This window comes from Aquila chrysaetos, chromosome 2 (assembly GCF_900496995.4).
Source record: "Aquila chrysaetos chrysaetos chromosome 2, bAquChr1.4, whole genome shotgun sequence".
NCBI lineage: Eukaryota > Metazoa > Chordata > Aves > Accipitriformes > Accipitridae > Aquila > Aquila chrysaetos.
This window is the reverse complement of record NC_044005.1, coordinates 10,796,916-10,808,784: the sequence shown is the minus strand read 5'-3', so window position 1 is coordinate 10,808,784 and position 11,869 is coordinate 10,796,916. Positions and strand designations below refer to the sequence as shown.

The 11,869-nt window shown below is 47.1% G+C and overlaps 1 protein-coding gene across 1 annotated transcript; it reads left to right on the top strand.

The window, feature by feature from the left end:
- Window positions 1-6,123: 6,123 nt before the first annotated feature.
- Window positions 6,124-9,415, top strand: INF2 (inverted formin 2). Its single transcript, XM_030039747.2, has 4 exons — window positions 6,124-6,532; window positions 7,888-8,003; window positions 8,543-8,702; window positions 9,378-9,415. The coding sequence occupies exons 1-4, from the start codon at window positions 6,139-6,141 to the stop codon at window positions 9,413-9,415; spliced, it is 708 nt and encodes a 235-aa protein (XP_029895607.2). The 5' UTR covers window positions 6,124-6,138.
- The last annotated feature ends 2,454 nt before the right edge of the window (window positions 9,416-11,869 follow it).

Genomic DNA, 11,869 nt, shown 5'->3' with positions numbered 1-11,869 from the left:
AGCTGCACCAGCCTGATTTAAACCTGGCTTCCCGCGTTAAGGTAAATTGGTTATTGAGTGTCTTCAGACAGTGTTAGTGTTGTAACAAAGAGTGGTTTTAAACCCATTTAAAGCTAAGCTAGTGCAACCTTTAAATACAAATAAGGCTTTAGGTGCCACTGAAGATCCTAACATAAACATCCTTGAGCATCAAACATGAGCTTGATTTGCATGTAGTACTTATAGCAGCCTGATGATTTATTTACTTGTTTATTTACTGGCAAGGAAGAAGGCACCAATGATTATATTTACCAGCATGGTTAATCCTGGTATAACCCCACCACTGCCACTACATGTTGAATGGACACATTTACCCCTTGTGCAAGGCATCACAGGATATCATAGCTTGTATTTGCCCAGCAGAGAGGAGCTGTGCTGGCACGCAGCATCCTAATAGCGTTAGATGATGGGACTGAATCAGGACAACGTGTTTTTCCTTTCTTTGTAAAAGAATAAGCTATACTGGCAAAATACATATACATTTATACCAGTATGGTCCTTTTTGTCTATGCACTGAAGTCCTTTTCTGGGAGTTCACTGCCAGAAGAAGCCCTTGCCAGCCCCGTGCCACCCCCAGCCAGCACGTGGATGGCACAGCTCCTGCCCGCTGGCCGCAGCGGGCTGCGTGTCCGTGCTCCCTCATTTGCTAAAGACAAAACACTCCCCGTAACGGTGCGGTGCCTCTGAGGACACAGCCAACCCGGGCTGCTTTGCGAGAGCTCCGGTTTGCCTCGCACGTGGGCTGTGCCAAGCAAAGCATAGGGTGCCAGAGATTTCATGAACTTCTTCAGTAATGCAGAGCAAGATTAGGCCTCATTCCAAGACCTTTTAATTTTTTAAGCATGAATGACTCATTCTGGCCTCTGATACTGGTGAGATCAAGAATACATAGATCTGAAGGCGACTGAGGCTACTGGCTATGGCAGAAAAAGGATGGAGCAGCAGTTGGTTTGCGTGCTGAGGCAGGGTCTGGTGAGCAAACTGTGCTTTTTGTGTGCGTGCCTCAATTTCCCACCATACCCTTACCATCAGCTCCCCTGGGAGACTGAGTATGCTGCCGGTTCCTACCAATGCTAATGGGCCCACACCAAGGGGTCAGGTTGGTTTCTAAAGTAGAGATTTGTGAGTCGTCCCCCCCCCAACACTTCTTTTCGTGCATGGGAAGATGATTTCATTAGCCTGTATGTACGCCAGCTGTTCAGAGGCTGCACAGGAAAACACAATAGTACAAATGAAAGCAAGAGGAGAGGAGGAACAAACCCATCATGCTTCCTGAAGTGCTTTTGGAAAGCACAAAGCCAGGATGTTGTTTCTTTTTAGTGACTGAGTAGTCTGACATGTTGCAAAATACAAAGGCTCGGCATATTCCCAGCAGCAGAGTGGAAACTGGAACTATCCAGAAGCAAAACCTATCATTAGCAGTCAGCCAGGTAGAACAGGCTCCTGAGTGCCAGGAACTGGCATGGAAGGGAGGAGGGGCTGAGCAGCAAAAAAGAGCTTTTCTTAAGGGCCAGCGGTGTGCCCAAGCAGCCTTGTGGAGGGAAGCGGTCGGCTGTGAGGGCAGCACTTTGGGTCGGGATGCTCTCAGACTTCTTCAAAGGGCAGCAAGGAGCTGCTGTTCCCCCTCATGCCCCCCTGTCCTGCAGCATGGGCAGTGGGTCTGCTCCCAAAAAATCAGAATGGTTTTGACCTGTAATTTTTCTCCTTTTTGTTTTCACGCAATCATATTTAGTTGCCCTGAGAAAGCTCTTCTGACATGTACTCCCAGGTCCTTGCTGTGATCCATGTCATCCTGGAGGCATGTAATAATTTAGACTGAAAGCTGTGCTGTTCTCTCGCTGCAGCTCTGTTCTCCACAGCATCACAGGATGGAGAAAGTATTGATGTGCCCTGATTTATCTCCCACAGATGTCATCTCCCTAGGAGCTGACTTGAAGGACAGAGGGGCACAGAAAACTGAATCTGGGAAGTACCTGATTCAAAAAGAAAGGAGAAGGAAGTTTTATGAACTGGGTTGGATGGATGCAGGGAACATCACAGCTTTGCAAATCCAATGATCCGGAAATATAGCACCACAAACCATAAGTTGCTGTAGCCGGGTGCAAGAGAACAAGCCTTTATGATGCCTTTATGTTTCCCAAAGGAATCTCTTAAAATTAAGAGTATTTTTGCATTGATGCTTCTTTAGTTGTCATTCCCCGTCAGGCCTAACCAACCTCTGAGGGTGAGAAGCAAGATGAGGGGAGGGTTGCACGTATCACGGTGAATGTTGTGGGCTGTGGGTGTCCCCACGGCAGCAAGCACAAGATGCTCCATCAGGATGTACCCTAGGGAGCAGCACCCAGCACCGATGCCGAGCGCGATGGGAGGGCAGACCATGGGTGCTGCAGGCACAGTCGGACGCAGAGGCTGGGGACGTTGCTTCCACCATCGCATCCTCCTCTATGGCCTGGGCAGCAAAAAGCAAAGCTCCCCATGCCCTTCTACTGGCAGGAGGCAAGACGTATTCAGCCTTTTAAGTCTAGCGCCTTGTCTCTTTTTGTCAGGGGACTTTCCTTCCCTCAGCCAGCACAGTCTAAATGGCCTCTGTGAGACAGCCAGATAGATGCATTCCATTTTAATCCCTTATCTGTCTCACTCTGCTGAGATCATTTACCTGCTAATAAGCTCCTGTGGTCAGAGATAAAAGGCGAAACTACCAGCCCTTTAAGGAAGATGCTTTGCAACACTGTGCTTCATGGAAAATGTGGAAAGATGTTGCATTCATAATATATCACTCATATCTGTGTTTGTAAACAGATTTATCACACCATCTGCAGAATTGTACTGCAGTCTCCTCCATATTTATTTCCTTTCCATTTATATAGTACAGCTCCTATTTATTTTATACCCTTTTTACGGTTAGATACATTAGCCATCTTCTTTTCTTCCCTACAGAAAGAGTGCACTCTCTGTGGGGAAGAGTATTTAATCAATCCAATTTGTTCAGCTTAGTCCATAAAAACACAAGCCAGTACTGTTTGGAGAGGTACCTGCCTGGGTTTGTTTCTCATCTCTTCACATCTGTGCAGAGCAGGTGGGGAGGAAAGGATAATTCAGAACAAATCCACGGGTAAACAGGATGCTCTGTCAGTATTTCCTGTCTGCTGTTGCACTGGTTGAGTGTAATTTTCAGAAATCAGCTAAGCCTAAGGTCAATAATGCTATTATAATCTCTCTGACCTTCTGTAGCTGATACAATATATAATGAAGTATTTCTACAACTGGGAGCAAAAAGCCAGCCTGCTTTGTTATCTGGTTTGATAAGAAACCTTTAGTCATACGCAAATAAAAAAAGTGATTCGCTGAGTATAAAAAGAAGTCACACTGAGAGAAAGGGAAGCTTGTAGTCGGCAGCCACTTCTGCAGCCCCTCGGCTGAGCAGCACGAGCCCCGGCACAGCTCCAGGCAGGGCAGAGCCCGGGCATGAGCCGGGAGGACCGTCCTCCTCCAACGGCTGCTCCTGCAGCGGGACCACGAGGCTCTTCCATGCACACAGAGCCCAAAACCAGATTCTTCTGCTTGGGGCACCCTCTCACTTTGGGGAGAGGAAGGAGTCTGGGTTACAGCAGAGCCAAGAGGAGGGACGAGTCCCAGCCAGTGAGCCAGGGCTTGGCCACCGCTGCCAGCGCTGGGGTTTGTGCCCATCCCCTGTGCAGAAGGAGAAAATCCAGGACAGTCGGTTCCTCCTCCCAGGCGGGAGGCTGAGGCACCTTGGGTCTTTGCAGAAGCCACCGAAGGACAGGGCTGGGCAGGATGAGCTGTGCTGCGCCCTGGACGGATGGTCCTCAGCACTGCCCCACGCTGAAAGTCTGGCCTTGACCCCGGGCACTGGAAGAGGACTGCTGGGCTCGATGCACAGCACGGGGAAGGATTTGACCGCAGCTCCTTAGGAGCACCTCTCCAGCCCCGTGACTGTAAATTTGCTGCGGGGAGAGGTGTAGGACACGGACCCATAGCCAGGGCTGTGACCCTGGGGGCAGGACACTTTTGCTTCTCTCCCTCTGGGGAGGGGGGATTTCTTTTCTTTGCATTGAGCCTAACCCAAATTCCTGGGCTTGGGTACAGAGGAGTGACTGGGGGTGACTAACTCCAACGAGAATTTTACCAAGAATGAGTCAGGGCTCTGGGCTGCAGACAGTGATGACAAATCTCAGAAATTCAAGCCTGTACTTTGGCAGGAGGGATTGCCGTTTGGGTTTTGGGGTTTTTTATATGGTCCTTTTTATTATTTTTTCAGCTGTACAGTGTGTTCTCAGATGGTATATTTGCAACTTCATGTTTTTCGATCGTGACCATCATTTTTTCAGATAACAGAACAGTGAACAACTGGGCGCTTGGCCAGCCCTTTCCCCACTGAAGCAAAGGGAAACTCTGCAAGAGGGTTTCTCCAGAGCTTTCTAAAAGAATTTTCTGTGGCCGTATCCCACTAACTCCCCCACCTTCTGACCCTTACTCAACATAGCCACTGATGCTGCGAGCTGTGAGCTGAATGCCCCTGCCAGAGAGTCCCACCATCACCTTTTCCCATGAGAATTGTTCGAGATCTCTCAAATACCCCATCCCATCACACTTTGCATCTTTCCAAGAGGCATGTTTAGGCCTATAATATCATGCCTGCCACAGATTGGTGAGCAAACTTTTTGGCTGTGTATTTGCCAAGGGGTGACTGCCAAAATGAAACTTTTGGGTAAACCAGAAGCCATGTGGCTCTGCTGCGGCGAAGCAGCCAGAACCTTTCTCAACAGTGCAGTCCCCAGGAAAAATCACAAGGCAGGCTTTAAAATAACGAGATTATTTCCAACTGTTATAAATGGTCCATCTTTTATCTTGGCTTTCTGGCAAATAAAACGTTTCAGAGATGTCTCAGTTTAGATTTTTCAAGCCTTTTCCTGACACGCTGCAGGGCTAGAAACCCTTGTGCTGTAGCTGGTAAGGGAAAGAGAGACTCTCCCATAATCCCTTCAATCCTGCAGGAGCTGGGGTTTGGGACCCAACTGGTCCCCAAGTTATTTTGAGCCCCGTATGGGCCCAGGGAAGCAGAGGTCCCAGTGGCATGGCAGGGAGGGGAGCTAGCGTTAGTGGCTGGCTTTGGGTCCAGCAGGTTTATTCCCCTTTTGTGGGACAAACTGTCCTCTCTGGGAGCAATTCAGCTTTAAACCGATTGCATTCAGCTTTGTAAAGGCCTTGCATTGTACAACTTAATCACTGTGGGACTGAAAAATAATAATCCTGCCTAAAACCAGAAAATTTGGCGTTGCTATTTCTCTGTGCTGAATCAGCTCCTCACTCTCCTTGCTGCTAACAGCATGGCAGAGACAGGCCATGTCCTCCAGGGAGACGGGCCTCGAAGAGACACTCTGCATCTCCAAAAAGGCACACTGCTGTTTCCATAGCCTCCTGCTGCTGTCCCTTCGCTTGCAACCTGTCAGGCTCTCACATTATCACACGCAAGCAGCACGTTTTGCAAACATATTTGCTATTACAGCAGACAGGAGAAGATTGAGTGAGTGTTATAAAACTAACCTCTGCATCAGTCAAAAGAAACAAAAGCAAAAAATAACAAGGTAATCAGATGCTCTTATGAGCAGGATATGCTCAAAAATTACTTCTCTATCTCATTACAAATGCTTAGAAACTGCACAGCCTCTTCAGTGGAGTGAGATTTTAAACTGGATAATGGGCATAAGGAGCTCAGTGCTGATAATGCCGCTTCCAACCTTATCCTTTCGCTGCATGAAAATAGGTAGTGGCTATTGACTGGTGTAAATTGGCTACTTTTAAAGCTGTATTTGCTGGCTTAGATGTGCTAAGAGTCTCTCTACAGTTTTCAGGTCCTGAATGTAATGTGTGTGGTTAAGGAGGGGATATATTGAGTTTCTTCAGCAGACGACTGGTTCCAGTGTGTGCCCTACATGCTGGAGAGCTGGGGACCTGCTGCAGTTGAGCTTTACATCCCAATCATTAAGAGAAAAACCAGGGCTGCTGGACGGTTGTTTGTCAGTCCAGGCAAGCTTCTCACTTTGTCTTTTCATTTTCTTTCAGGACAAACTGTTCACGATGTCAATCAAAAAGGAAGGTGCCCACAAGAAGTGGGCTGCCCTGAAGGAGAAACTCGGAGCCCAGGAGACTGACCAGTCAGAGGCCAACCTGGAAAATGCAGAGCCAGAGCTGTGCATCCGTCTCCTGCAAATGCCGTCAGTGGTAAACTACTCTGGGCTGAAGAAGCGGCTGGAGAACAGCGATGATGTCTGGATGGTCCAGTTCCTGGAGCTGTGCGGGCTGGACCTCCTGCTGGAGGCCCTGGACAGGCTGTCCGGGCGAGGAGTGGCCAGGATTTCTGATGCCTTGCTTCAGCTCACTTGCATTAACTGTGTGCGAGCGGTCATGAACTCCCACAAAGGCATTGAATACATTGTGAGCAATGAAGGCTACGTTAGAAAACTCTTCCAAGGTGAGAAGACATCTTCCTGTTTCATCCATCACATGTGGCACGGAGGGGGGGCTTTCCTGTTGCTTGTCCTCCTGCCTCGCACCAGGCTTCTTGCAAATTGTTGGTCGCAACTGATTAATGAGGTTGTTTTCTTCTTTAAAATAATACTGCTTTGAAATGACATTGCCTTTACCACCCAATGCTATTTCCACACAAATATCTTCATAGTTTACTGGGAAGCCAGGGATAAACCCAGCCTTAGCTGTACGCAGGCATGAGAAGTCCTCGACCCTTCAGCTGTCAGCAGACATTTGCTATTTAGTCTTTGGGAGCCCCAAGGGCAGAGGGAGAGGGATTGAAAGGGCGTGGAGACTTGTAGCCTGTAAAGAGAAGGGAAGGTGGCATGGTTTAGACTCAAGAGAGCATGTTCTCTGAGCTGCTCAGTCTGTTCCTTCTAGAAGATGGTAGGTAATATCACTCACTTTCTGCTGCCATTCACTTGGCTTGTCATTAGGTATGAAACTTGTCAGGGCATCTCCTAGGACTTATTGTACAGCACTTAATGATGGTGCTGCTGGGAGGATAACTTCTGTGCTGCTTCACAGAGCTGAGATCACCGCTGTGCCCAGAAACCCTTATTAATAATTCTTTAAAATGCATTTAGTCTGAAAGCTAGCTTGCCCCCCTCTTCAGTTTTGAAGTCCTCTTTCTTCCTCTCCACCCTGTATTTTCTTAACTAGTGTGAAATACAGAGCTGGCATTTTTGTGCTGTGAAAAACAGGCCGGTACCCTGGGCTTTTCAGTGGTCAAGCTTCTTTGTGCACTAATAAAGGAAAAATAAGATGGTCTAATCCACTCCTCCCAACTCCCGGGGCTCACAGAGAAAGAGTAGTGGAAAAAAGGGAATACATGGGGACTGGTTAGAACAATTGGCCTACTTGATATGCATATGGGGTGTTTCTGCACTAAAAATAAGACTCATTAATTGAAGAAAATGGTTCATCTGCTGTTCTAGAAAATACCCATATGTGAAAATGGGAAATAAAATGTGTGATTGTGAGTGCTGAGATCTTGGCTGCTGTTGCAGTGCGCCACTGGTACATGGAAGAAATGAACACCTACAAGCAGCACCAAAATGCCAATAGGGTACCTGAACTAGCATTTACTGTTCCCAATAGAAGTTACTACCAGATATTGCTATTGGGATGGAATATCTATAAACTGAGATATTTTTCTTGCCATCCTCCACATTCTGGCTCCACTCCTTCAATCTGTTTTTCTACCACTGGTCATAAGCCATGTAGCAGAAGATACTGAGATTCAGAACATGAATGTCATTATAAATTCTTTTTTGTTTTGTTTTGTTTTCCCTCCAGCACTTGACACAACTAATGTCATGGTCAAAAAGCAAGTGTTTGAGCTCCTGGCTGCACTGTGCATTTACTCATCAGATGGCCATGCTTTGGCTTTGGATGCCCTGGACCATTACAAGGCAAGTGTTGGGCTGCAGCATGGGTACGGCTCTGCTCTGATCCATGCAGGTAGATCTATGTACCACAGAAAAGGGATGGGAATTAAGGCCATTCTGCATCATTTTGGTAAGAGAGGCAGGGATTTATAAGGTGAAAAGTGGAGGAAATTTGGCCTGGTCAGCATAAGTCCATGGTGCTGCTCTGTGACTTGTCTGGACAGATGACTGCCAACCACAAGATCCCTTTTGGCAGGAAAAGCACTACCAGATTAGCAAAATAGATAATGCCACATCCATGGGTTTCATTGGCCACAAGCCCAGGTAGGTGCATCAGTTATCAGAAAGCATAAAGGGGTCCAAGAGGAGTTTCACTGACTTTCTCTGCTGACCAGACCCCGCTCCATGATGGAGGAGTGCTGCTTTTATCTGTATCTTCCTGTCTTGTGCACAGTGGGATAAACTGAGAGGTTTTAAGATGCTAATTCCATCTGAGAGCCTGCACCAAAGTGGTAGATGTTTCTGAATTGTCTGAACAGAAATTTCACTTGTGTTATTAACAGAGTGTGAAGAACCAGCAGTATCGATTCAGCGTCATAATGAACGAGCTCTCCAACACAGATAATGTGCCATACATGGTGACACTGCTGAGTGCTATCAATGCCATCATACTGGGTAAAGAAGAGCTAAGAACAAGGACACAAATCAGAAATGAGTTCATAGGTAAGGATGTTTGTTGCACCTAACTTTCTCTGGAGAAAATCAGTTGCCAAGCAGGTTTATTTTCAGATGTATCCATAAGGTGACTAAAGAGGGCTGGGGAGCAAAACTGCAAATATTAAAGGCAGACTGCTTTTTTTTTTTTTTTGTCTTTTGGTCTCTATTTTCTTCAACAACCTTTCTGTAAACAGATTTTTTAAACCTTGCTGCTTTCCAATAGCTTCGATCTTTTCTGGAATCCCAGCAGCACTGTATCACTTGAGCTTCTTCAACACATTTCTATAACCAACCATCTTATGTAGCCCCGTTTCCATATGTTACAACTTCTCATAAGAGTACATAAGGTTTCTTCACCCTGTGTGTACTCAGCTGAGCCACTGAAGCTGCCCTGTGAGTCAGAAATACTTTCCAACTGCTTGAATACCGGGATCCTAGGTACCGTTGTTAGGATTCACCTCACATAATGTGCGCATCTGAGCTGGTGAGCCTGGGCTCCATTTCTCTCTGTGGAGAGCAAGGGACATTTGACCACACCGTTCATCTGACTGATCCATCTGAAGATATTTTCACTTTTTCTCCCTGCAAAAAGTGTTTATGAGCATAACATTATATAAAGACCATAACAGATCAGTACCAAGTAGGTCATAATGCCAATATATCTATTTTTTGTTCTCCCAGGGCTTCAGCTATTGGATATTTTAGACAAGCTAAGGTAAGGATCACTGTTTAGATTTTCTTTTATAAATGAGATTCACAGTAACGCAGCTATGGAAACTTAATACTTAATCAGCCTTCAGTTGTGTGAAGTGAAGTGTACCCGGGTAGAGTGGACCATGCTTTTGTGCACCCATTACACAGGAACCGGAGGCATTAGGCCAGTGTTAAGATGCTCTTGCCAACCACAGTGTCACAGGGACAGCTGTTGGCACAGATGGCATTGACAAAGGTTCTGGGCACAGATGGAGCAAGGCTCAGCGATGTCCTCATTGAGGCTGCGTTTCAGACTGAGCCTGAAGTGACGCTGTGGGCTCACTGAGCAGCTTGCTGTACTCAAAACGCCTTCACTGCTGGTGTTGGTCCCAGAAGCATCCAGCTAAAACAATTTACTAATGCATATCTGGACATACCTATCTTCACAGTTTCTTAATTTAAAAATGATGTTGTGTCAGAAACACCCATGATGAATTCTAGAATGCATTATATGTGAGTTGCAGTTATCCACATAACTGGAATTGCTCTGTCCAACCCCATAAAAATTAGAGAAGAGAAGATCTTTCAATAGTGCCAACTAGCAAGGGTGGAGTTCCTGCACTGAGTGGTCTCGAGAATGCTGAAAAAGTTGGCTTTAGAGTATTTGGGGTTTTTTTAATCCAGTTTTGAGTAACAGAGAAGGAAGTTTTTCGAACAGAAACATCACTGGAATATTTTCAATTTGTCTTGACTTTAAAAAAAAAAAGGACGAAGGTGGCCCAATTTCAAAAAGGTGGAAATGCCACTCTGTTGTTACAGCTCCAAGAAGCCCATACAAAGCATACACTGGCCCAGGCTATGCCATGGAAAGTCCCATTCATTTGCATGTCTTGACTGTAGAAAGAGGTACATTCAGTTCAAGAAAGGACGCACTGATGGCATTTGATCCTTTATAAATAAGGTAGAGTTGGGTACTTTCAACACCGACTGGCCGAGTCTGAGAGGCAAGGAGATAAAAGCCATTATAAACAAAAACAATCATCTAAAAATCAGTGAAGGGCTCTCCAGCCAAAATGAATGCTGTAATATTGCAGAGACATAGAGGAGGAGGATCTGCTTATCCAGTGTGATACATTTGAGGAGTTCAAGATAGAAGATGATGAGGAATTATTAAAGATATGTGATGGGATAAACATGAACGATCATCATGAGGTCTTTTCATCTCTCTTCAATAAAGTAAGTAGGCCCTCACATGGGGTGCAAAGTCATGCAATGGCAAAGTTAACACACTTTGCTTGGAACCAGTCTTGCTGTGATGGAAAGCTGCCCTGTCTTCCAGGTGAGCCGCTCTCCGGTCTCCATCCAGCTGCTCTCCATCCTCCAGAGTCTGCTGCACTTGGAACCATCTCATCACTCCAGCCTCCTGCTGTGGGAGTCCTTGGACGCGGTAGTGAACAGAGCCCTTTTGCTTGCAAATGACAGTAAGAATGACGTATCCATCCAGCCTTGCACTGTCCTCTTGTTTTCCCTTGTCCCATCCACTGCCCCCAGAAGTCCTTCCCAAATGCACAGAAAATAATCTATGGGACTTGCTAAGAGCTGAACAGAAGCTGGGACAAAGCTACACCTCCTGCATGGGGTCAAGTCTTGATGCGAAGCCCCAGCCATATGGATGCCAGTGAGAGCTGGCCATGTTTAGCAGTGGGCTTGGGATTCACGGTCTTGCTTTGATCCTTAAGCCCTGAGCTTTGGGTCATGGGACTCAGTGGGAATCTGTCCTCATTGGCATCCTGCCGCTGGTGCTGGCTAGTCTTACTGGCAGGCATGCTCAAAACAGTGTTTGTGGGCCAGGACCATAGGAAGGAAATTACCTGGAAGCTAAAAGTGCAGTTGTGTAAAGTGACATTAGGGAGTGGGCAAAGTGGCACCAGGGAGTGGGCTCAGTGACACCAGGGAGTGGGCTCTGTGGCTCCAGATCTGCTGCTTGGTGAAGGTTGAATAGCATGAACCAACCTTTCGGCCCCATCCACTTCTCTGACCCCAACTTATGTCTCTAGTCCAAGGGAACACAGTTGAAGAAGTCATTGAGAGGCTGCTATCTATCAAGAAACATCCAAACAAGCAAAAACGAGCTGAAAACCGGCTGTCCGGGAGTGCGAATGGAGGCATCCAGGCTGAGCTAGATCCATGTGCACATGCAGCTCAGAGCCCAGCAGCATCATCAAACCCCTCCAAGGCACCAGCAACTCCCTCAGGGCCACCCGCCAACGAAAAGATCTCATCCTCCCAGCTCACAGCCTGCTCTGCTTTGCCGGACACATCTAACCCTCCACCCAACACTGCTCCCGCCCCGGCACCTCCACCCCCACCACCTCTGCCCCAACCCTCTGGCACAGCAGCTGTGACCCCCACGTCCCCCATGATGAATGCGCCTCCAGCCTCTCCACTCCCTGGCATCCCTCCACCCCCACCCCCATTGC